The sequence below is a fragment of the Muntiacus reevesi genome, chromosome 20 (assembly GCF_963930625.1).
Source record: "Muntiacus reevesi chromosome 20, mMunRee1.1, whole genome shotgun sequence".
Lineage (NCBI taxonomy): Eukaryota > Metazoa > Chordata > Mammalia > Artiodactyla > Cervidae > Muntiacus > Muntiacus reevesi.
In genome coordinates this window covers 29811729-29837946 of record NC_089268.1, presented here as the reverse complement: position 1 = coordinate 29837946, position 26218 = coordinate 29811729, and the positions used below count along the sequence as shown (strand labels likewise).

The 26218-nt window shown below is 42.4% G+C and overlaps 1 protein-coding gene and 1 non-coding gene across 2 annotated transcripts; both read right to left on the bottom strand.

Moving 5' to 3' along the window:
* Positions 1 to 2908: 2908 nt before the first annotated feature.
* TRNAY-GUA (transfer RNA tyrosine (anticodon GUA)) lies at positions 2909 to 2990 on the bottom strand. The gene has a single exon. It is a non-coding gene; the product is annotated as a tRNA-Tyr (tRNA).
* A 1826-nt stretch (positions 2991 to 4816) lies between these two features.
* On the bottom strand, positions 4817 to 15464 carry TRIM31 (tripartite motif containing 31). The gene is made up of 8 exons (XM_065912935.1): positions 15048 to 15464; positions 14312 to 14407; positions 13283 to 13517; positions 11548 to 11682; positions 8618 to 8692; positions 7402 to 7467; positions 6630 to 6803; positions 4817 to 5343 (listed from the first exon to the last, which is right to left on the bottom strand). Exons 1-8 carry the CDS (start codon positions 15462 to 15464, stop codon positions 4817 to 4819), a joined length of 1725 nt encoding a protein of 574 aa, XP_065769007.1.
* Between the last annotated feature and the right edge of the window lie 10754 nt (positions 15465 to 26218).

Below are 26218 nucleotides of genomic sequence, written 5' to 3'. Positions count from 1 at the left end.
TTACCATATCAATATGGCTTTTGTGTTTGCTTTCAGTTAAAAGGCCTGAGTTTGAGCATCAATGCCAATACCTAATTCAAGAGGCTGTGAGGAACAAATGGAATACGGTGTATAAAACCATTTGATAAACTGTTAAACTCTCTAAGAAGGTGTTAGTACTGTTATCAGCGTGTGGAGGAGTCGAAAACACCTTGAACTAGAGAAGGGAAATTTAGGCCTTGGCCTCAGTGACTGCTTCACTTTCCAAACATAGCACTGTGTGAGTGGCCAGGACCCTCTTCAAGTTTTCAGCTTCTGGAAGATTCAAAAGTGCTTCTCTCTGTACGGGACAGAAGAGGGACAGGTTACAGGTTCCCCCCCTGGCAAGGAAGGAAGACCTTCCCAGATTTAAACCATGTCACAATATGTCCCTTCATTCACTAAGAACTGCGCAAGAAGGGTGGGAGAGGGAAGCCAAGATGAGTAAGAGGCAGCTTCTGCCCGCAAGGACTTCACAGTCTACTGAGGTGAGTGCAATGGCTTGGGAGTGTGGACCTTCCTACAGGAAGAGCCAGGAACCCCGACTGGGGAAGTCGTCCTGGAGGAAGTCCTGGAGGAGGTGAGGTGAAGCTGCTCCACAACAGTTGAGTGGGGTTGCCAAGATACCAGTCCTTCCTGAGAAAGAGGAATTAGGAGATGGTTTCCACTAGTGAATGTTAGCAACCACCTCATTCCAGGATCTATGCTAAGCGTCAGGGGAGGGAGAAAGTATGAAATCTGCAGTCCGGGAGGCTCTCCTGTTCTTGTAAGGAAGCTAAATCTGCATACAAGAAAAGGAAACTTTGAGATAAAGAGAGTGACGTCAACCACTCGGACTTTTAATACCGGACATAGTGACTGTGAACTCTGCCCCGGGAAGATTTCTGAAAGAATGCAGGGGGCGAGGGGAAGGGGGGGGGGGGGGGGGGCGGAGACGTGGGTCCTGGTCACCTTGTCCCCCGTCGTCGCCTAACAGGCAGAGGAAGGCTGCTTCTGTAATCGACGGTGCCTTGAGGGCGACGCGGGAAACAGGATGGGGGAGCCCGGCCGGGGCTGACTGCGCGCTCCTGGAATCTGCGCTGGAGGAGCTGCCTCTGCCGGGCCGACACCTGGATGCGCCCTGCCCCTGCGGAGACGCGCGCGCGGCCGCACGGAGATCCGCGGGCGGCTCCCCACGCCTTGGTAATCCAGCCGTTTCCCAACTGGAACCGGATGGCTGTAAGTGCCCGGGAAGCCCGCCCCATCCGCCTACCCCGCTCTCCACCCGGTTGAAGGGAGTCGAAGAGGAAGAAACCTGTAATAATCTCTGGCGCAAATCCTGAGTCTCGCTCTCCGTCATCTTGTCGTTCTCTTGGCTTAGGTTTCCAAGCCTCTCACCTCTTATTTTTACGGGATCATCCTGGAAACAGGGGCAGTCCTTCTTTGAGTTTTAACTTCGATCCCTCACGTGGCAACACTATACGAAGGTCTTTGCTGCGTGTGATGCTGGTGGTGGTGGTGGTGTGGGGAGGTGGGTAGTTAGGAGGATGCACCTGGTCCTGAGATTAATTTTGAGGAAATTAAGGAAGAAAAAAAGGCAGACGATTTGCCTTTGAAAGTAAAACGACATCCTCTCATACTCCAGCTTAAACTAGTAAAAATTAAAATCTTTTCACACCTATGAAAGGATTTTTGGGTTCCGAGTTAGATCCACTCCCAAATATTGACCATGGGAGGCCACACTTACAGGATGTCTTAAATTTTTTGTGTGTCAGCTTTTTCATTATGGAAAAATTAAAACACACATGAAGTGGAGAAATTAATATGATGAGCTCTTGTGCAACTATCACCGCCTTGGACAATGGTCACCTCATGACCAATTTTGTTTCATCAATTGCCTCCCACTCATTCTCCCGCTTTCCCCAGTGTGTTGTTTTTAAGCAAATTCCAGGGATATTTTATTAATAAAACTTCAATATACCAAAACCTCACTTTAAAGAGTACAATTATCACACCTTAAAAGTGCACAATTCCTTAATATAAATGTACTGTCTGTTAAATTTTATGTTTTAAAATTAGATTGCAAAAAAAATAAAATTAGATTACAATTAATTCGTTCAAACCAGGATGCAAACAAGTCCACCACAGCGTTTGCTTGATATCTCTTTCAATCGTTAAGTTCCCTTTCTCTTATCTCCCCCACCTGCACCCCAAACCCTTTTCTTCTGGAAATTATCTGATGAAGATAACCGATTCTCTGTCCTGTGAATTTTCCCAAACTGGGATTTGCCGACTGCGTTTCTGTTAGCATTGTTAAAATGATTCTGATAGATGGGTTTTAGGTTCAACATTTTTCACAAGTATACAGCAAGTCATTACATCCTATTGTATTACATTGGACGGCACATAATGTTGAATTGTTTTTCTTTTTATGATGCTAGGATTGATCAGTGGGTTCAAGTGTTGTCAGAATGATTCATCATTGTAAGATTCCCTGTAAGATTTTCACATATGTTTCTAGCAGTTGTTGATAATTATTCCATCGGTCCTTTATTTCATTAGGTGTTAAAAAGGATGATAGTCTTCCACCTTGTCTACATTTCTTAGCTGGAGTTTGTAATAAAGAACTGTCCCTCAACCATTTGGTGATCTTAGATATATTTCTACAAGAATGGTGGCATAAAAGCTGTGTCTTTATTTACCAGTGTTCAGGAAGAAGTAAAGGTTTCTGAAAGAAAAGTGAAAGTTGCACAGTGATGTCTGACTCTTGGTAACCCCAGGCCAGAATACTGGAGTGGGTAAGCCTTTCCCTTCTCCAGAGGATCTTCCCAGCCCAGGGATTGAACCCAGGTCTCCCACATAGCAAGTGGATTCTTTACCAACTGAGCCACAAGGGAAGCCCAAATAAGAATGCTGTGAGCAGGATTTGAACCTGCCCGGGCAAACCCCACTGGATTTACAGTCCAGTGCCTTAACCATTCCGCCATCACAGCTCAGTTTCTAGCATCTTCCAAAAGTGACCAGTGAGTTTTTAGTTGTCATGATGAACTGGTGGAAATTTTCTGTCTTTTGCATAGTTGACATATATTAATTAATTGTAGTTATTATTATCCTCATTCATGCTTAAAAGTGTCCCATCTTTATCCAGATATGGTTCCAGTAGCTTTCTCACAATCTGATGTGACAAAATGCTCCAGGGTCATCTTGTGTATTTCTTCTCCCAGACCTAGAATTAGCCAGTTCTTCAAGGAGCCATTTTGGCAGGAAATAATAAGATTTTCATCTGGGTGTAAGCAGGGCTTGCTCAGTGTATCCAGTGAGGCTATTATTATTAATAATAGGGCTTCTTTGTGAAGGAAGCTAAGAAATACATTTTATTATTTTTTTAAGGAAAATGCATCATGAGTTTATCACATTATGATTTTCCAATTCAAATTTGGGATCACCATGCTTTTATTTCTCTTCTTATTTCTCTTCTTTTATGTCATAATCATAAGAGAAAACTAATCTTTCTGGTTGAAAATCTTGGTTCCTGGTAATGTTAACATAATTGCTTATTTTCTTTATCTTATTCTATATGTGTATATATGTACATGTACATAATATATGGGCTAACCAGGTGGCTCAGCGGTAAAGAATCGGCCTGCTAATGCAGGAGACATAGGTTGATCCCTGGATCAGGAATATCTTCTGGAGAAGGAAATGGCAACCCATTCCAGTATTCTTGCCTGGAAAATCCCATGGACAGAGAAGCCATAGAGTCACAAAAGAGTCAGATATGATTTAGGGACTAAACAACATAATACATAATACATTCAGAATAACAACAAAAATATTATTACCAAGATGATAACTGAAAATTTTAAGTTTTATTTTCAATTCTTTTTGTCATTAGGCTATATTCCACTAAGGAGATACAGCTAAATTACTGTGTTTTAAAGTCACCTAAAATAACTCCTAAGAAGTTACCAACTACAGAGAATTTAAGCTACCAACTACATACACAGTTAGGTTCCTCTTGTTTTAATTTAAGTTTGTTTTATAATGATGTAAAACATTTACATAATTCCAAAGCCTAATTTCCATGTCTTCCACTTGGTTTTCCCTCCTCCCAAAGGTAAGTGTTTTTGTTAGGTTTTGGTTTATCCTTCCACTTAAAAAATAAATATAAGCTAAAAAAATGTCTATTTACATTTCCCCTTTTCTTAGGTAACGTGTAACATGCTGTGTGCACTATTCTCTGTCTTGGCTTTTTTTCACTTAATATATCCTGGAGGTCATCCTAAAATAATAGACAGATAGTCCTCACTTGCAAAAGGTCTAGACCTGACTGAGTCTCTGGGGAGACAACCACCAGCGATCCAGCGTCATGTTTTTCAGGTCCCTCAAAAGCAAGAGGTCTAGATGGGCCAAGCCTGCACACACTCTCAAGGGCATCGAGGATAAAAGCCACAGCCTCAAATCAGTGTGTGGTCCCCTGAAAGCTGCATCTCAACCAACATTCTCATTGCAGAATCTTCACTGTTACCTATTGATTTATAATGCGACAATAAATAGCCTTGTGTATTTGAAGCTTCCTTTTCAACCTAAGTATACTGGGGAGAAAGGGGGACTGAAAGAAAGAAGGTAAAAGTAAAGGGTGGTGTGGGGGCCGTGGGGGGAATTTCAGAGATATCAGGCCTCCATCAAGAAGCCGAAAGAGTGTAACCTTCCTAAAGTGTTCCTGGAAGTCTAGCTTCAACCCTACCGCACACATCCCACACATCCCAAAGCGAGGGGGTAACGGGGAGGAGACGCAGAGGAAAGCAAAGGAACAACTCTAGGGACTCAGGGTGATCTGGGTGCCGGGAAACAGGAGCCGGAAAAAGGGGAAGATCTGCCCTGGAAACGAGGCGTGGAAGGTGTAGAGGTGGTTGCTCGTGGTCGCGTCGCAGAACACGACCTCGCCGCACTCGTGATTCACGCGGACGCCCACTTTCCTGGGACAGACCGAGAGATCCTCGCGGGTGCCGGCCGCGGTGAGCGCCTGGCACTCGGAGCCCGCGATGCGCAGCGCCCAAAAGCCACTCAAGGGCTCTATCTGCAGCATGCCCTTCCTTGGTACTAGCTCCGAGGCCACGCCCACCACGCAGCCCCCGCCCCCGGGCCCTTGGAGCTCCGCCTCCCAGGTCTGGCAGCCGGAGCAGAGGCCTGGCAAGCCCAGGACACAGCGGAACGGATAGAAGCGCTCGGGGTCGGTGGGCTCAGCGCAGACGCTCTGAAGAACCGGCGCCAGCGTCACTGTCTTCAGATCCTGGGAAATGATGAGATCTGGGTGAGCCGAGGCCGCATCCAGGGTCAGTGGGTCTGCGGAAAGATGAGGAGAAAGAGGGGCAACCCCAGGTCAAGCCATCCAGCCCCCTTTAGTATGGCTTTCTCTACATAGTCACAGTCACCTTTGGCCCCAGAGACGTCCTAGCCCCCGCCCCCTCCTTGGCGTTAATCCCTAAATTTCACCCTATGCAGCTCTGAGGGTGGTCTCCATTGGTGGTGGGGAGGTGTCATTTCAACACTCAGAACTGAGACTATCTCCTCTTCCTTCCCGTTTCCTGTGGTCCTCATATCTAGAACAAGATTTGAGGCTTGTATAAGAGATGTCGAGGTTCAGATGGTCTGAGCTCGAGTAATTTTCTAAAGTACAACCCCTCAAAAACAGGGTTCAGTGGAGGGGTGGAGTGCAGAAGGAGGAACTGTCAGCCCCCTTCTCACCACATGTGCACACTTTGGGGGGCGGGGCGGGGCGGTGGGCGCGCAGCATGCAGTATCTTGGTTCCCCCACCAGGGTTGGAACCCACCGCCCCTGAAGTGGAAGCATGGAGTCTTAACCACTGGGGAAGTCTGCCCCACACACACTTTTAATTGGATTTGGATATTAAGTTATAGCTTGTCAAAGGTATAAGGCCCCCACCCTCCCTCAACAATGGCTTGAGAAGCTGTGGTTCCAGTCCTTGCCAAAGACTTAGGAATGGGGGCCTCATCCTCTTACTCCTGTCTGTGTCTTAGTTGCTCAGTCATGTCGGACTCTTTGCAGCCCCACAGACTGTAGCCCGACAGGCTCCTCTGTCTATGGGATTCTCCAGGCAAGAATACTGGAGTGGCTTGCCATTGCTTTCTCCAGAGGATCTTCCCAACCCAGGGATCGAACCCTGGTGTTCTGCGTTGCAGGCAGATTCTTGACCGTTTGAGCTACAGGGAAGTCCTCCTCTTACTCTAGTATGATTTAATGTTTACTTACTGGATGGGGCTTGTAGGAGAAATGGAGGATGTGGGAATGTGGGGAAAAGGAAGAAGAGTGGTCAGAATCTGAGGATGAGTTAGGTGGATTGGGGCCCAGGCAGTTCTTACTGGTCTCTAAATTCCACCCTGGCTAAACTGATGCCTTGGTAGTTGAAAAAAAATAGTGGACCAGAGCAGCCAACTATAGTGACTTCCTTTATCCACCAGGGGGCACCACAGCCAAAGCAGTAAATAGAAGCCTGGTGCTGGGTCGTCTTCCTCCTTTTGCTTGAAAACACCTGCTCCCTTCTCCAAGTTCTCACCTCCATCCCCATCTCCACTCCCTCAGGGACCTTACACTGTTCTCAGCCACTCACCTATCACCGTCTTGAGCTCTTCAATATTCGTAGCTCCAGGGCTCCCCAGGTTCTCGGAGCTGTCCAGGTTTGATGAATAAGAAACAAAAGAGGCCGTGTTTCGGCTCCGGAAGAGTGGGCTGAGTGAAATTGAGAGTTTGGGATTTGGCAGCACTGATTTAGTTGTTCTGTCAACTTTGAGGGAGAAGGAGAGGAGAGAAGAGAGGTCAGTGGGGGCAAAGCAGCAATGTCAGAAAGTGCTACCAAGCTCTAGACACAGCAGGAGGAATCAGGGGTAGACTAAGGAAAGTGAAACTGCCCACGTGGTTCCAGTAGCTGGGGATCAACAGAAATTCTTGGGCTTGCCTTACTGAATGATAGATAAGGGAACAGTTTATTAAAACCCCTCTAATTGTAAGCTGTCTTCACTGGTTAAACTTACTTTAGTTATTTTTTCCCTCTAATTGTAATTTTTCCTTTTAATTGTATGTGTGTGCGTTAGTCACTCAGTCGTATCAGATTCTTTGTGACTCCATGGACTGTAGCCCGCCAGGCTCCTCTGTCCATGGAATTCTCCATGCAAGAATACTGGAGTGGGTAGCCATTCCCTTCTCCAGGGGATCTTCTCGACCCAGGGATAGAACCTAGTCTCCCGCATTGCAGGTGGATTCTTGACCATTAACTGCATACCCTCCAGGTGCTTGGGTGGGGACAGCATTTGACCCCCTGTAGACTTGGAGGTTCCTTGACTTCACCATTAGAAGCCACCAGCATTCAGGGGCAGGACACTTACCTGGAGGGGTCGACTCAGGCTCCGAAGTTTTGTTCATTTTAGGATAGTTTTTCTCTGACAGGTACCCTAGGAATTGGTGAGATAAAGCCAATATTGGTCTCGATAACTGGAAGCTGCCAACTAAAAACCAAACAGCCTGCCACCATCAATAAGAACAAGAATTGGTGATTCTCAGTGAGGGCTGCCCCCCAGGTCATGAGGAAGTATAGAAACCTTTCAGGTTGTCCCAATGCCTGCAAAGGAGGGGTTATTCTACTGGCCTAGAATGTTTCCTGAGGCCTGGGATGTGATTCAGCAGACCACAGACAGAGAGCACAGTGGAGACTTACCATGCGCAAACCCCAATAGCTCCTCTGGTGGAGAAACATTGGTGGAACAGAATCTTAAGTTCTGCTCTTGGCTTTGGAAGGCATTGTGTAGTTTCTGGCTTTGGCAAAATGATTTCTAATGCTGTCTTTTCCACTTAATAGTCATGTGACTTGGGTAATTTACTTCACCTCTCTGAAGTTGCAGGGGCCTTATTGATTGCAAATTGCCAATAATAACACCTGTCTAGGAGGATGGTAGTGAGATTTTGAACTTCTGGATGTGGACTGCTTAGCACATGGTGGCTCTTGAAGAAATGGTACTTCTGGTGTTACCATCTCAGATAGCAGGGCCATCTCTGATGGTTTGGGCATAGGCTGCGGTTACAGGAGGTCTCCCTCCCCTGGGCTGTCATGACCTGACTTACAACCAGAAACCCAGCCTATGGCTGATGGCAGCTACTACTGCAGAGACTGAGCTGCTTTTGTCTTTTCCTTGTCTTATCTTTTCCTCCCTTACTCTGAGGAATGGAGGAATAAATTTACAACTTTCTGTTACTTTTTTTCGGGGGCGGGGGGGGGGCAGGCATGTCATGCAACATATGGGATCTTAGTTCCCCAACCAGGGATCAAACCCATGCCCCCTGAATTAGAAGCATGGAGTCTTACCCACTGCACAATCAGGGAAGTCCCAGAATTTTCTGTTACTTTTAAATATTTCAAAATTTTGGGATTAGTCTGTTTTGTGAGTTACCTGAGTTTAAAATAATAAAATATATCCATATGCCTGTGCTTCTGCCTTGATGAGGAATGGGGATTCACCTATATTTGGCCTCCGTGTAACCAGAGAGAGAATTCTTCCCCTTTGCTTTTTTCACTTTCCCCAAATGGCAGGAGCAGTCATCACTTACAGCTCATTCTGTCTTCCTCAGTCATGCCTCTGAGGAATTTGCTTTTATCTTTCTTGCTGTCAGCCTGGAGATTGTCTGTGGAGAGAGAAAAGAATGAGATGGAGTAAATTCAGAGAGTTTGAACCAGGAACCCATGATCACACAGCGGGCACCAAATTTCAAATGCCTTGAACTTGAATCTCATATTCCTAGTGGACCAAGGTGTAAAACTCTGAGAGATGCTCTTTCTGTTATCCTGGAGTGGCTCTCTAGCCCAGCACTGTCCAATAGAAATACCCTCAAGTCACAAATAACATTAAATTTTCTAGTAGTCACCAGGGAAGGGCTTCCCTTGTAGCTCAGTCAGTAAAGAATCTGCCTGCAGTACAGGAGACCTGGGTTCAATCCCTGGGTCAGGAAGATCCCCTGGAAAAGGAAATGGCAACCCACTCCAGTATCCTTGCCTGGAAAATCTCATGGACACAGGAGCCTGGTGGGCTGCAGTCCACAGGGTCGCAAAGAGTTGGGTACGACTGAGTGACTAACATTTACTTACTTTCTTAGTAGTCACATTACAAAAAGTAAAGTAAAAAGAAACTGAAAAAATTAATTTTTAATTATATCTTCTATTTAAACCATTATTTAACATGTAAATCCATGGCTGATTCATGTCAATGTATGGCAAAAACCACTACAATATTGTAAAGTAATTAGTCTCCAACTAATAAAAATAAATGAAAAAATTAAAAAATAAAAAAATTTTAAAAAACTAAAAAAAAATAATTCATTATTTAAAAAATATTGCCTTTCAACCTATAAAAAGTTATTACTATATTTTACACTCTATTTTCACACTGAGTCTTGTAAAATCTGACATGTTTCCTTCACTAGCAGCACAGCTGACTTTGGACGAGCCACATTTCAAATGCCCAAGTGCATGTGTGGCTAGTAGCCAACATATCGGGCAGCACGAATCTAGGCCCTTCCTAGTGAGGAGAACTGAGGAGAAAGGGCTGAGGGACAAAAGGTGCTGTTTGGCCTCACGCTTTGGCTTCAGAAGAAGCTCTGCTGTGGTGCCCGCCACTCAGGCACAGGCTGTGGTAAAGGATGGTCCCACCTACTTAAAGCCTGGGGGGCAATCCCTCTCCTCCCGATAAGAGAAGACTCGAGAGAGGAAAGGCAAGCGAGCTCCAGACCAAGGCGCTCAGTGCCCTTCTGTCCTGGTTCTGCCCCAGGAGGGAGTTCTGTGCCCCCGTCTCCCAGACATGGAGGACTGTCAATGTCTGTGTACCCTCATGGAAATCGGGGCAGAGGACAAAAGACTTTCTGTGGTTGGAGAATGAGCCCACCACTCAGGGACGATGGCCCGGGTCCGGCCTGCACTTGCTGTAGGGGTGCTGGACTGAGGGAAGAGCTATAGAGTGGGACTCCTAGATGAGGGGCTGCCTCTGGGCCTCTGGACCCTTCTAGTGCCCTGGAGCTCCAGGACAGGAGAGAGCCAGCCCTGGGTATAGGTGGAGGGAGACACAGGGGATCTCCTCTGAGGGCCACCAGCCCAGCCATAGGGAATGCTCAGCGACCCTCTTATGAGGGGTCCACACACCTGGAGCCAGAGCAAACACTGGCCAGGAATGCTATGCTTCCAGGGCCTTCAGGGTCCAGCCACCAACCCCCTCCACCTCTGGTTTCCCAGACCCAGTCATTCCCCAACAGGAGGCAACCATCCTCAGACTAGGCAGCTATGGAGATTAGACCAGGGTTGTAAGTAGGCCCCCAGCACCCCCTCCATCCAGTGGACTTTAAGAAGGCCAGGTGGGAGTTAGGGGACTGTGTGTGGGGATAGGGGGGAGAAAATACAGCAGACCACGTTCATCTGTGCCAAAAGGTAGAGAGTGTATTTGTAGCCCCCTTCTCCATGCCCGATCCCAGCCTGTGCCAAAGTGAAAAGGTAATAAATCCCTTTATTGAAATTCTAAACTGAAGCAAAACTATTTAATTTTATTTTTTAGATTGTAGTTCTTCTATGTGAGATTGAACCCAGGCCATGGCAGTGAAAAGCCGGCATCCCAACCACTAGGCCACCAGGGAACTTCAGAACCAAATTGGAATGACTATGAAAACCTGAAATGACTATCAAATTGTTGGATTACATGAGATTACACCACGTGGGATGGGAGAACTGGACAAAGCAAAGCAGTTACTAAGGAAAAGAAAAGTTCAAAACAACAAAATTAAGAACAAAAACTTTGTGTCTGGGGAATGGAGATTCTTAGCTGAACGAGTGGTATTCTTGGGGACATTGTCTTGGTCCTCTTTTTCCAGAGGCATATGGGAGGGGTCTTGGGGTGGGAGACTCTTGTGATATTTCCTGGGAATAAACTCCATCCAGCTCTCTCTACTCCTGGTTTAGACAAGCACAACCTTTGCTGTGAAGGGAGTCCTTATAAATACACAGCTGTCTTCCTAGTTGTAATCCCAGACATGTTTTTGAAAAATATCTGACCAAATATCTGAAGTCCAAGTCATCTATTTCTGTCTGACTTCTGTTTCCCTGCAAGGCTGCAAGAAGGATTTCCCTAAAATGTCATTGACTTTGAATCTATTTTCTTGTGTTCTATAATCAGAAATAGTTTGAATCCCAGTTCTGGCCCACCAGACAACTGGTCTACCACCTTCCTGCCAGTCACTGTGCCAGGCATGGGAACCTCTCACAGCTTTCGCAAGAAGAGTCAGAGAAGCAAACAGGTGAAACATGATGAAGACAGAGTGCAAGAAATGCCTGAAAAGAAAGATAAAGATGCCTGAAAAGTGCCCAGCACAGAGCCTGGCATTGGAAATGTCCTATATAATTACTATTGGCATGGATGAGCTACAGTTCCATTTCCTCGGGGTGATGGAGGAAGAATCCCCCAAAGGGAGGTGAACTGAGTTAGTGACAGCCTCTTCCTTACCTTTGAATCTCTTCATGCTCTCTGTGAGGGAATCATGCCGTGATTTGATGTCACTGAATTTTTTCTCCAGGCCCATTGAAACAGGGGTTGGGTTGAGAAAGCGAAATCCTTCACTCCTAGGAAGATATGGCTGAACTGGATGGTGAGATCAAGGGATGGGGTGCAGGGGGGGAAGAGCTGTGACAAAGAGGTGGGGATGAGGTGATGGAGCCTTGGGGGTGGGGAAGGAAATCAGAGGATAGTGAGCTGAGAGTCAGGAGGCCAGGGCTAGGGATATGGGGACAGGGTGTGGTGGGGCATAGTGTGATATGGAAATGCAGATGGGAGATAAGCCAGAAAGAAGCAGAGAGGAAGGGAGCAGAGAGACGGGGTAGGAGACCCAGGAGCCATCTAGTTGAGCAAGGGGTCATGCAGGAAGTGCAAGCAAATAGGAGAATCTGTGATGAAGAAATAGGAAAGTAAAGAGAAACAGCTCTTCTCTTTAGTAACCAACTCAGCTTAAGCTGCAGCCTAAGTACCTGACTGCAGTTAGATAGAATAGACAGGAACTTGGGAGGGAAGAATGTTGAGTATTTGAATGTATGTTGAGCATTGTAAGATGAATGACTCAGTGGGCAAAATGCACTTGGGGTTGCCCATCATACCTGCACAAGGCAATTTTGATGTCCTAGAAGAGAAAGAAAAACAGCACAGTCTTAACACTTGGCTGATTCATGGGAGCCAAGGAGGAAGTACCGACCATGCAGGGCATGGGGTAGAGCAGGTGGAATGAGAACATCTCTCTTCCCATATGAACATCTCCATAAAGGTTCCTCCAAGAAGTGTCCAATATGTCAGTAGGCAGGAAAATGATCAGACCTCGAGAGGAACTAACTGAGTTGTTTGAAAATAAGTTTTGTCTCTGAGACTAAACCGGAGAAGGGAGAAGACAGACAGGAAAAGGGCTGGAATGGCTTTGTGTGGTCTTTCTTAAAAAAAAAAAAAAGAAATGGATTTCTGAACTAGTGGGAGTGGGAGAGGAATTCAGGAGGGAGCTCAGCTTATCTTGTGCACCACCTAGACCCGCACTGTCCAGTATGACAGCCACCAGTCACACGTGGCTATTGAACACTTTGAAACATGGCTAGTACGACAAGAAACCAAATTTTTAAATTTTATTAGAGTCACCAATCCAAATTTAAATTAAAAAAAAACTGAAATAGTGTAAAATACTTTTTCCATTGACCACAACTATATTGATTTGGTCAGAGTCATTTAATTCAACCATTCAAAATATGATGTCTGAACTGAGATCTGCCAAACATATACCAGATTTTAAAGACTCAAATTTTTTAAAGGAAGAAGTTCATAAAATATTTCATTTATACTTTAAAAATATTGGTTAATGATTGAAATTATAATACTTTGGATATATTGGGTAAAATAAAATATTTCACTTAATTTTACCTGTGTTTTTTTATCTTTTTAATGTGGCTACAAGAAAAAAGTTTAAGTCATATTTGTGGCTTGCAAAAGAATTCTAAATTACACATATAGCTCACATTGTACTTCTAAATTATATACATAGTGTGAAATATATTTGTAAATTATGGCTCACACAGTGTTTCTATTGGACAGCACTGAGCTGGGGGAAGGAAGATGGAGGCAACTCTGGTATCCTGCCACGTGATCAGTACTCTGATCTGTAACTGGGGAGGGGTCCCTATGTTTTTACAACTTGGTCCCCGAGGGACACTCACCTGGAGCAGCTGGCCTGGTGGCAGACACTGCCTGGACTTCAGGGAATCCTTAAGCTTCCTGAGATTGTTCAGCTGCGTCTTGGTGGAGACGACATAGAATTTCTCCCCCTTGGAGATCTCCTGACCCAGCCAGTTGATCCGGGACAAGAGGAAGCTCTCCTCCTCCTTTAGCACCTGATGCAGCTGGTTGAAGGCTGTGATGACCTTCTGCTTCTCTAATTCCACCTGGGTCTGGGGGCAAGAAAGTGGACATTCAGAAGATGAGAGGATGGCCTCAAAGTTCCTTCTATCTCATTTTATTCAAAGTTATCATTTTATTAAGTTTATTCTGAGCAACGTGCAGTGGCAGACATGGAGGAAAGGAAATGGGAGGAGAACAAACTTTTGAAAGCCCTTACTATGTGCCTTGTTTTCATTTTAGGTTATTTATTTACATTTTTTGCCTTCAAGGACAGGTAGATAATACTTAATACCTAAGTATTAAGTACTCATATTTCCAGAAATCTTTTAAGTTTATAATCTGCTTTCACATAGTTTTTTTTTCCCTTTTACACACACCCACACACAAAACAGATACAGATATTTGAGTGGGTTCATAGTGTCTTCATTTTCTAACTTGAGAAGTCAGTTTCTAGGTAAGTAAGGGACTGTGAGGGGCAGAGATGGGTCTTAAAACTGGTATTTCCAATTCTAAGACCAGCACCAGCTTTCCTTACACTGCCTGTCCCCAGGTGGAGGAGACCAAAGCAGCCAACCTACTCCAACAACACGAGGCTGGACGTGGGAGGTGCTAGCACTGGCAATCCAAGTGCTGTAGAAGAGGAGAAGGCTGGAACACACCCTCACCCCTGATGCCACAATTCTTTCTGTCCCTCCTACCCTCCATCCCATTCTGTATCTGTTTCTTTGTCAATGAGGTCTTTTTGAGTGGTCAGTGTAATAAGGAATTCTAGGAGTTCTGCAGAGATACTGTTTCTGCTTTCGAGTTCATGGACAGAGAGACCCACACCTGAGTTTTTTCTTACCATGAAGACACTGATCCTGTGTTCACCTTGTGACTTTGTCTGAATTATCTCCCTCTCCTTTTGCTGCAAGACCTCAATTTGTGATTGGATCCGCTCCTGTTGGGAGAGAGTTGTCTTGACAAGCTGTGCCTGGAGCCCTCCTGACCTCGTGATGCCCTCCTGATCTCTTGGGGTGGTGGGCGAGTCCTTGTGTCATTATTAATAGATCCCCCTTTCCTGTTCAAGCTGGGGGTTGGGGTGTGATGGGGGAGGAAGAACTCTGGAGCCTAAGTGACCTACAAAAAAGGAATGTGGTAATAAGTTACAACTAATAAATTATGACTAATATTTGGATGTGCTTTGAGGGCTATCAAAGGACTTCCACAAACCTTCTCTCATTTGTCATACCTACGACTCTTAAGAAGTACAATTTATTTGCCCCATTTAAAGAGGAGGCACCTGAAGCTCAGAGAAGTAAAGTGACTCCCTGAAGGATCTATAGAAAGTTTAGGAGTCTGAACCTGAACTTACACCTCTGATTCGAAATTCCGTGTTTTTTCCATTCTCATTATACCTTGGTCACAACAAGCATCAGTTCTCCAGTCTTAGACTTTTGAAACTACTGGGCCTGACTGCAAATTTTCTACTCAGATGGGGGCAATGGGTACAAACCCAGAGGGAGGAGATGACAGTTTCCAGGTCCTCACTGAACTCCTGGACTGATGGGGGAACAGAGAAGGGACCCCCAAATATCTACCTGATAACTCTGGGCAGCTTCTTCTATCAGAGTTTCGTTGTGGGTTTTGTGGTCCTTGGATTGACAACACACCACGCAGAGGAACTTGCCATCGACCTCACAGAAGTAATGACACTTCTCTCCGTGCCTTAGACATCTCAGCTCTTCCTTTTCTGGCTGCATCTCCGAGGGATCCATAGCTTGGATTTTCTCCACCAGATTTACCAAGAGCCAGTTGGGTGTGATCGTGTCCCTCCTCACAATTTTGTTGCAGAGGGGACATTTAAGGGTGCTGTCTGCTGCTTCCCCGCTCTGAGTGATGCAACTGAGGCAGAAGTTGTGCCCGCAGTCGATGGTAGCAGGGTACTGCAGAATATCCATGCAAATGGGGCAAATCACTTCTTCTTGAAGCTTACCGGAAAACTGTTGATGGGCCATGATGGGGCCAAGGGCTTCTTCAAGTCTGTTGGAAGTCTAGAAGTCAGCTGTGGACACTGGTTCTAGGAAAAGAGAAAATAACAGAGACGATGGAGGTCAGAGTCTATTAATTAGAGAATCAGAGAGAGAGGAAAAGGAGAGAGGAAAAAAACAATAGTAGCAAAGAGTTAAAATTAGAAGGTAGGAAATATTATAAAGAGGGAAACAGATGGGCAATGCTACCTCACTGCCTCTTGAGAATGAATGGATTCAGCAAATGAATATACAGTGCTTATAAAATGGGGTAAGTATTCCTGAACCTTGGACTAATTAAGGGTGTTTATGAGGCAGTTAGCTGAGATTAGAAGGACCAGGGCACCAAAGTCCATCCTCAGAGGTTCAGGGAAGGAGTGGAGGGACTGGAAAAATGCTTCCCGAAAGGTCACTGCCAGTTCACCAGTAATGATTTGAGCATCTCTTTCATGCAGAGCCCAAACCTTGGGAGAACATATGAAAAGGAAGCGGGTATTTCTCTACCTCTTATAATTTGGTTCCACACTTTTAAGTATTTTGTGCAAATATAGAAAATATAATCACCCGCTCAGGGAGTTTCCAGTTAAAAGGAGAGGCAACCATTCCTCCCCTGGGGAGATGCCTGGTACAGTGGGACCAGCAAGGAACTTCCTTGCTGAAAGGTCGTTTTCTCTGTTCTCCATCCTAGTTGATTTTTTTACTTCCCTGTAGCACCTGAATCAGTCTGTCCTCTTCCGGATTTTTTTTTTTTTCAAACGTCTTCAATACTCTGGTGTGTCCATGCTCATTCTTCGTTTTTTCTGTTTCTTCCTGCTTCTTGGTGCTTACTTGATCTCTGGATTGCCTTCCCCCAACCACCAACACCTACACTCCCTTCTGTAGCTCAACGCATTTGCATTGCAACCTTTGCTCCTTCCCTCTTGTATAAGGGAAGGGTCCTTTCTCTCTTCCCATTTCATCTGGATCCCAGCTGCCACCCTTTCCTCCTCTCTCTCCAGCATCTGCCATCTGTCTCCCTCGAGAAACACATCTTTCATTTTTATCTGGTCTTAATAGTTAGGTCAGACAGGTGTGGGTAATTTTATTATTATAATCAGAGTGATTGTATATTTTGGTCTACCTTGGGAGAGTGCTGGGTTTCACCTTTGACCTGCTGTAATGAATAGAACATCCTTACTTCCTCAAAAGTATCCAGGTTGGATGATGAGTTATATGGTTACCTTAATTATAGAAACTGTTGGAAGCCAAGGCTTTCAGAAGTGTTATACCTCCATTTCAGAAATGTTATGAAAAGGCCTTCCTCTGTTTGCTTTGAGGTGAAATTAAAGCATCTTAACATTTGTATAATATTTTATAGTTTATTCTCATCCTAAACTGCTGGCTCCTGGAGGCAGAATTTAACTTATAGGTAGGTTTCATTTGACATAGTGATTTTAGACATAATAATTTGTATGACTTTAGAGAGGATGGATGTTTTATTTTTCCTACCACTTCCTACTGCCTCTTGTCTGCCTAGCTCCTGAAGACATCTCACCTTCTCCCACCCCCAGCTTTATTGATATAATTGACATACAGCATTATGAAGGCTTAATGTGATGTGATGTGATGTGATGATTTGGCACATGTACATATTGTGAGATGTTTACCACAATAAGGTTAGTTAACACATCCTTCACCTCACATAAATAACTTTTTTGTTGTTGTCATTGTTATGGTGAGAGCTAATTAAAGATCTATTCTTGTAGCAACTTTTGAGTATATATTAAACTATAGTCACACACTGTACATGACATCCCTGAAACTTATTAACTGAAATTTTGTATTATACCCCTTGATCCACACCTTCAAATTTTTCTCACCCCTCAGACCCTGGCAACCAGCATTCTATCTGTGTCTATGAGTTCGGTGCTTTTAGTTTCCATATACAAGTGAAATCCTACAGTATTTGTCTTTCTCTTGTCTGCCATTTGTCTGACATATCAGGCTTCCTTGGCAGCTCAGTTGGTAAAGAATTCCCCTGCAATTCAGGAGACCCTGGTTAAGTTCCTGGGTTGGGAAGATTCCCTGGTGAAGGGATAGGCTACCCACTCCAGTATTCCTGGGCTTCCCTTATGGTTCAGTTGGTAAAGAATCTGCCCATAATGGGGGAGACCTGGCTTCAATCCCTGGGTTGGGAAGATCCCCTGGAGAAGGGAAAGGCTACCCACTCCAGTATTCTGGCCTGGAGAATTCCATGGAGTGTAGCAAAGAGTCAGACATGACTTTCACTGTCTGACATTTTACTTAGCCCAATGCAACCATGTCCATTCTTATTGTCACAAACGTCAGGATTTCCATCTTTTTATGGCTGACTTTAAATACATTTGAGAGACTTTGGTGATCCAGTAGTTAAGAATCCACTGGGGAGCTAAATCCCACATGCCACAGAGGAAATAAGCCCATGTGCCGCAGCTAAGAAAGAGTACGCACTCGGGAACCTGTGCAACAAGATTCCATGTGACACAATGAAGATTCTTCAGGCCACAACTAAGACCTGGCTATATACAGTATTTACTTTATCCACAACTAAGACCTGACTATATACAGTGTTTGCTTTATCCACAACTAAGACCTGACTGTAGGGCTTCCCTGGTAGCTCAGATGGTAAAGTGTTTGCCTACAATGCGGGAGACCCAGGTTCAATCCCTGGGTCAGGAAGATCCCCTGGAGAAGGAAATGGCAACCCACTCCAGTATTCTTGCCTGGAAAATCCCATGGACTGAGGATCCTGGTGGGCTACGGTCCATAGGGTCGCAAAGAGTCAGACACGACTGAGTGACTTCACTTCAAGACATGACTGTATTTGCTTTATCCACAACTAAGACCTGACACAGCCAAATAAATATTTTAAATAAATAAAATACACACACACAATAGTATTTGCTTTCTCCATTCGTCTGTTGATGAATACTTAAGGTTGTTTCCAAGTGATGGCTTTTGGGAACAAAGGGCAGTTAACATGGGAATGCAGATATCTCTCTGAATTCTGGATTTTATTTCCTTCAGACATATAGCCAGAAGTGGGATTGCTGGATGCTATGGTAGTTCTAGTTTTAATTTTTTTGAGGATCTTCCATACTGTTTTCCATAGTAGCTGCACCAATTTACATTCACCAACAGTGCACCAAGGTACCCTTTTCTCCACATTCTCGGCAGCATTTGTTGTCTTTTCGATGATAGCCATTCTGACAGGTGTGAGGTGATATGTCACTGTGCTTTTGATTTGCATTTCCCTGATGACTAGTGATGTTGAGCACCTTTTCATGTACCTTTTGGCCATATGTATGTCTCCTTTGGAAAAATGTCTATCCAGTCCCTTAAAGTGTTAGTCACTCAGTTGTGTTTGACTCTCTGCGATCCCATGGACTGCAGCTTGCTGGCGTCCTCTGTCCGTGGGATTCTCCAGGCAAGAACAGGGGTGGGTTGCCATTCCATTCTCCACTGCAGTGGGCTGCCATTCCCTTCTCCAGGGATCTTCCCGACCCAGGGATCGAACCTGGGTCACCAGCGTTGCAGGTGGACATTTTACTGCCTGAGCCACCAGGGAAGCCCCAGTCTCTTCAATAGACTGTTTAATTGTATTATTTGTGGGATTTTACTATTGAACTGTAGGAGTTTCTTAAACACGTTGGATATTAACCTCTTATTCGATATATGACTTGCAAACATTTTCTCTCATCCCATACGTTGTTTTTCCATTTTGTTCATTGTTTCTTTTGCTATGCAGAAGCTTTTTAGCTTGATATAGTCCCAACTTGTTGCCATAATTGACTATCTAGAAAGAAACAAAGTTAGACTTGCACTGTATACCATAAACAAAAATTCTAGGTAATTTAAAGATCAAATATGAAAATATTAAAATTTAGAATAATATTTATCCTTAATGTGAGAGAGCTGTTTTGAATGACTAAAAAAAAAAAGAAGACATAAAACTAAAATATTGACAGATCACCAAAAACAAAACAAAAATTTCAACATGGAAAATAATGCCATAAAAAATCAAAGGGCAAATGATAGCAAAAGAGGATTTACTAGCATTAATATGACATGTCAAGGGTTAATAGCAGTAATATAGAAAAATGATTTGGCATCAAGATGAGGATGTAAATTCACGCAGCCACCACTACTCCCTCCTCTTTCAAAGACATACTAATAATAGACAAAATATTTTTTAAAGGTAAAAAACTACAACCAGTCAATGAGAGAATTCATGAATGTAAGATAGTGCTGGGTTGGCACCCTTTGAGAAGTTTACTAACACACAGCACAGACACAGAGAATCACTAAATGGCAGAAACCAAGTAAGGTCAGAGATACGGAGGGTAAATCAAAACGCTCCAACATGTGTCCAGTCAAAAGTTCAGAAGAAGAGAGGAGAAAAAAATGGAGGAGCAAAATATGAAGAGAAAAAGGCTTCAGGTTTTTTTGTTTTTTCAGAATTTACAGGTCCCCTGAAAATGCACCAAATATCAAGCACAACATGTGAAAAATAAATAATTTCACACTAAAAACACTTTGTAATGCAACTGAAAAGAATGAAAGAGAAAACTGCAAAAGCTGCCAGAATGAAATAGCAGTGTACCTATCAAAGAACAAGTAAATCTTTTTATTTTTAATTGGAGGATAATTGCTTTACAACATTGTGTTGGTTTCTGCCATACATCAACATGCAAGTAAATCTTTAGAACTGATATTAATGTTTCTAAGAAGTGGGAGGAAATTACCAAACCAAGGTGTCTATATTCATTTAATCTATTATTCATAAAGGAGGGCAAAATAAAGAGGTTTTTGGACATTAAAAAAACTAATTTTCCACCAGGGGATTCTTGAAATCTTTTCTTTTTTCCTCTTTGAAGTCTGTTTTTCCCTTTGTGGAATCTTACTTTGTGGGATCTTAGTTCCTCCACCAGATATCAAACCCTCATGCCCTGTATTCAGAATGTAGAGTCTTACCTACTGGACTGCCAAGGTAGTCATAGGAGATCCTTGGAATCTTGCTGAAAAGTCTCCTGAAAATTATCTTTTAAGGAGAGAGAGAGAGAAAGGCTCCACAATGGGAGTGTGATGCACAAAGCAAAGAAAACATAATTCAACAGTATTGGTAAATATTGTATACCATTGACTGTAAAAAACATTAGAAACAAAAAGTTTCGTCTTCAAAAAAGTAGAGCTAAAATTTTAGACAACTATAATACAGGAATTAGCAGCAGGAGGAAGTTTGGAGGATAGCTAAAGACCTACCTAAGGGAGCTAATATTTTAGGAGTCTAAAGATACTTAAATTTTTAGACTTTGTTATAAAAATATGAAGTTAATGACATAAGATAAAATTTCAAGGATAAGTACTAAAGGAATAGAAATTATAACTTTCAAAGCAGCAAAGGGAAAAATATTAATAAAGAAAATTTAGCCAATAAAATAGGAGGCAAGGGACTTTGCTGGTGGTCCAGTGGTTAAGAGTCTGTGCTCCCAGGGCAGTGGGCCGGGGTTTATCCTGGGTCAGGGAGCTAGATCTCGCATGCCACAACTAAGACCCAGTGCAGCCAAACTAAAATAAATAATTTTTTTTAAATTAAAAACAAAACAGGAGGCAAGAGAGTTGGAAGGGGCTGTAAATAAGAAGTGTGGGGACTTTCCTGGTGGTCCAATGGCTAAGACTTTGTGCTCTCAAGGCAGGTGGCCTTGGGTTTGATCCCTGGTCAGGGAACTACATCCCACGTGCTACAACTAAAGATCTCACATGCAGCAACAAAGATCAAAAATCCCCTGTGTGGCAACCAAGACCCTGCGCAGCCAATTAAATAAATAAATATTTTTTAAAAAATAAAGGTCATAAGGAAAAATGAGTAAGAGTAGCTATGAAAGAGAGGAATTATGGAAAAGAATGTAAAAAAAAGTACATGTGGGGGGAAATGACCTCATTTTATTATTGATTCATATTACAGAGACTCAGTAATATGGCATGAACACAAGATCAGGAATAGAGCAGAGTAGAAAGTTCAGAAATAGCCAAAATACATACAGGCATTTAGTATTTAACAAAGATTCCATCTCCAATTGTAACTAAATAAATGATAATTGGAACAAGAAGAAAGCTATTTAGAAAAAAATTAATGCATTGAATGCACTCCCTATACCTTAAACTGGGCTAAATTCCAAACACACATATTTTATTTTTATTTATTTATTTTCTCAAACAGACATAATTTATTATTTTTTTCCAGTTATTTCTATTAGTTGGAGGCTAATTACTTCACAACATTTCAGTGGGTTTTGTCATACACTGACATGAATCAGCCATGGAGTTACATGTATTCCCCATCCCGATCCCCCCTCCCACCTCCCTCTCCACCCGATTCCTCTGGGTCTTCCCAGTGCACCTGGCCCGAGGACCTGTCTCATGCATCCCACCTGGGCTGGTGATCTGTTTCACCATAGATAATATACACACTGTTCTCTCGAAACATCCCACCCTCGCCTTCTCCCACAGAGTCCAAAAGTCTGTTCTGTACATCTGTGTCTCTTTTTCTGTTTTGCATATAGGGTTATCGTTACCATCTTTCTAAATTCCATATATATGTGTTAGTATGCTGTAATGTTCTTTATCTTTCTGGCTTACTTCACTCTGTATAATGGGCTCCAGTTTCATCCATCTCATTAGAACTGATTCAAATGAATTCTTTTTAATGGCTGAGTGATATTCCATGGTGTATATGTAGCACAGCTTCCTTATCCATTCATCTGCTGATGGGCATCTAGGCTGCTTCCATGTCCTGGCTATTATAAACAGTGCTGCGATGAACACTGGGGTGCACCTGTCTCTTTCAGATCTGGTTTCCTCAGTGTGTATGCCCAGAAGTGGAATCCTGGGTTATATGGCAGTTCTATTTCCAGTTTTTTAAGAAATCTCCACACTGTTTTCCATAGTGGCTGTACTAGTTTGCATTCCCACCAACAGTGTAAGAGGGTTCCCTTCTCTCCACACCCTCTCCAGCATTTATTGCTTGTAGATTTCTGGATAGCAGCCATTCTGACTGGCGTGTAATGGTACCTCACTGTGGTTTTGATTTGCATTTCTCTGATAATGAGTGATGTTGAGCATCTTTTCATGTGTTTGTTAGCCATCTGTATGTCTTCTTTGGAGAAATGTCTGTTTAGTTCTTTGGCCCATTTTTTGATTGGGTCATTTATTTTTCTGGAATTGAGCTTCAGGAGTTGCTTGTATATTTTTGAGATTAATCCTTTGTCTGTTGCTTCATTTGCTATTATTTTCTCCCAATCTGAGGGCTGTCTTTTTACCTTACTTATAGTTTCCAAACAGACATAATTCAAAGTTAAAAAAAAATGGAAATATAAAAGCACTAGAAGAAACCACAGGAGAATTATTTTATAGTTTCAGAGTGGGAGGGTCTTTATAGATAGGTCACAAAATAGAAAATATTGATAAATTTAAATGATAAATTTTAAAAATAAAAATGTTTAATAAAGAAAAATGTTTTTACATGATGACATTTATAAAAATAAATTCAAATGAAAACTGGGAGAACTATTAATAATTTGATTCATAAATTAATCAAAGATTAAGAATCAATTTCTTTAGATATTAAAAAGCTGCTACAGGGACTTCCCTGGCGGTGAAGTGGATAAGAATCTGCCTGTCAATGCAGGAAACATGGGTTCGATCCCTGGTCTGGGATGATACCACATGCTGCAGAGCAACTCAGCCTGTATGCCACAGTTACTAAAACCTGAGCGCAGAGGGCCTGTGCTCCACGAGAGAAGCCACTGCTCTGAGAAGCCTGCACACTGCAATGAAGAGTATCCCCACCAGCCACAACTAGAAAAAGCCTGTGCAAGAGCAATGAAGACCCTGTGCAGCCAAAAATAAACATTTTTTTTTAAAAGCTGCTACAAATCAGTGAGATCAACAATCTCATAGGAAAATGAGCCAAGGATATGAACAGACAGTTCACAGGAAAGAGAATACAAATGCCTTTTAAACATGTGAAAAATTCTCAGCATCACTTACACTGAAAGAAATGCATATTAAAATGACACTGAAATACAATCTTTTACTTGGTAAAAATCCTGGAGTCTGATGACACTGTGATGGCCAACGTTAGGGGAAAAGATTCTTTCATTGCTGGGCCAATGTAAGCTGGTGCAATTTCTATGGAGGTCAATATTGCAATATGCTTCAAAATTACAAGTGCTTTTACCTTGTAAGTGGCTTCCTTTGTGGTTCAGTTGGTAAAGAATCCGCCCGCAAGGCGGGAGACCTGGGTTTGATCCCTGGGTCCTGGAGAAGGAAATGGCAACCCACTCCAGTACTCTCGCCTGGAGAATTCCATGGACAGAGGAGCAGGATAGGCTGCATGCAGTCCATGGAATCACAGAGTTGGACGCGACTGTGCAACTAACTTTCACTTTCTTTTCACTTAATTCCCTTTACCACTGTACCTCAGAAATTCCACCTCTAAGAGTTTATCCTATAGATTTACTCACACACCTGAAATTAGTGTGGATTTGTGGCAATGTTTGTATTAGCAAAAGATTGTAAACAACCTAAATGCCCATCAATAGGAAAATGTTAAAATAAATTACAATCCAGCTCTAAACCTGAATAGAAATAATGAGGAAGTTATATATTTATAGATAGAAAAATATCACCAAGTTATGTCGTTAAGTGGGAAAAAAAAAAAAAAACCAGTGACGCAGAATAATGTATGTACTATGAATCACTTAGATAAAAATTCTCATTTTCCTGAACATGAATATAAACTTTCTGGAACAATAATGATCTACTAACATTGGTTGCCTCTAAGGAAGTAGACTGGCTGAAGGATGGGGTGGTAAAGACTTTTTACTATACATAAATTTTTTTTATTTTGTGAAGGTTTAACTTTGTAAATGCTTTTAAGTTTTCACAAAATTGCATAATAAAAAATGGGTTGAAATTGAACTGGAAATTCACAAAACAATAAAATTAATCAATCAATAAGCATATGAAACAGTAATCTTGAAAATACAAAGTTAAAACAAGATATCATTTTATACTTTAGATTAAGAAGTCTGGGAATATCAAACGTGACCAGAGACATGGGGAAATGGAGACATCTATACTTTACTAGTCAAAGTATAAATTATAGCAATTTGTTAAAAGTTCAAAATGTGCAGTTAGAGTTTAAAATGTGCAGTTTCAGGATTACGCTACATGATAATGATAATGGAAACATTACTACTACTAATAAATAAATAAAAACTAACACGTATTGAATACTTATCATGTACTAGGCACAGTTTCAAGCATTTTATATTTATTAGTGAAATAGTTATTTGTATAGGGAAGTATTAATGCCACTTTGAGGACAAGTCAACCAAAGTTAAGGGAGATTAAGTAATTATTCCAAGGTTATAGTAAAAATGGTGGAATATAAACTTGAACCCAACTAGACCCAGAGCCTAGGATTCTGCCTAAAAATTGTGCATGTGTGCATTCAGAGATGTATATAAGGATGTTAAGTGTAGTATTGTTTATAAAATCAAAATATCAAATAAAATCTGTATCAGGGCTTCATAACCACATTATTACTGAAATTTTAGGCTGGATAATACTTTGTTGTGTGGACTGTCCTGTGCGTTGTAGGATATTTAGCAACATCTTTCTATCTACTTAATTCCAGTAGTATTCCTCCCTCACACCCCTGTCCCAATGTGACAAACAAAAGTGTTTCCAGACATTACCAAATGTCCCTGAGGGACAAAACTTCCAGCTGAGAACCATGGATCTGTAAGTATTCATATGGCTAGCTCTCAATAGTGTGAGGCCATTCATATACTTTAAAAAACACACAAAACAGTGCTCCAGATAATTCGTGGCTCTCTCTATATATGATACAAGTATAAACACATGGATGGCCTGAAAGGATGAACACTAAATTTATGACAATATATTTGAGGAAAACAGCTAAGAAAACTAAGTGAACAAAAGGAACTTCAAATCTGTACCATTTAATTTTACTTTTTATTTTTGTAAATACTGTGACAAAACAGTTACCTTTATTAATTCTAGGTTATTGTTACACGAGAGTTTTTTTTCCTATATTAACTTTTTCAAAATAAACAATTTAGTTTAAAAAGGAAAAATATAAGAAATGCACAGTAGATATAGATATTCAAAGTAATTCTTAAATTCTAAAATAGAAAAAAATTCAACCTCCCTACTACTCAAAAAAATACAAATATAACAATTAAATAAAACTTTGTACTTATCAGATTGGCAAAAAAAATGTTTTTTCTTAATGTTCAGCTCTCATGAGGATGTGGAAAGATGAGCCCTTCATACATTGCTGGTAAGGTCACTTTGTTATAGCCACGCTTTCCGGGAAACAGACTCACTCAGAAGGGCAATGCAGATAGTGGAGTGCAGTTTATTACACCGGCGGGCCCAAGGCAGAGTCTCCTCTTAGCCAAGGACCCTGTCCAGCATTTGTGAAAATCTTTTATACCCCATGTGTACGTGTTCAAACCCACCACCTACCCCATGTGTACGTGTCCAAACCCACCACCCCAATTCCCTTGAGACTTACATAAACAAAGGAAGGGTAAATACAACTACAATAACCCCATCATTCACGTGTTATGTGTTCAAACAGTCAATAATCAATAAGCCCGCAGTTACATTCCAACCAGTTAATAACCGAT

Coding starts and splice junctions, on each gene's coding strand:
- TRIM31 (XM_065912935.1), bottom strand. CDS start 15,464: ATGGCCCATCAACAGTTTTCCGGTAAGCTTCAAGAAGAAGTGATTTGC. Junction 11,683..13,282: donor AGGCCAGCTGCTCCAGGTGA/GTGTCCCTCGGG, acceptor CTCACCATCCAG/TTCAGCCATATCTTCCTAGG. Junction 7,468..8,617: donor TGAGGAAGACAGAATGAGCT/GTAAGTGATGAC, acceptor ACCAATTCCTAG/GGTACCTGTCAGAGAAAAAC.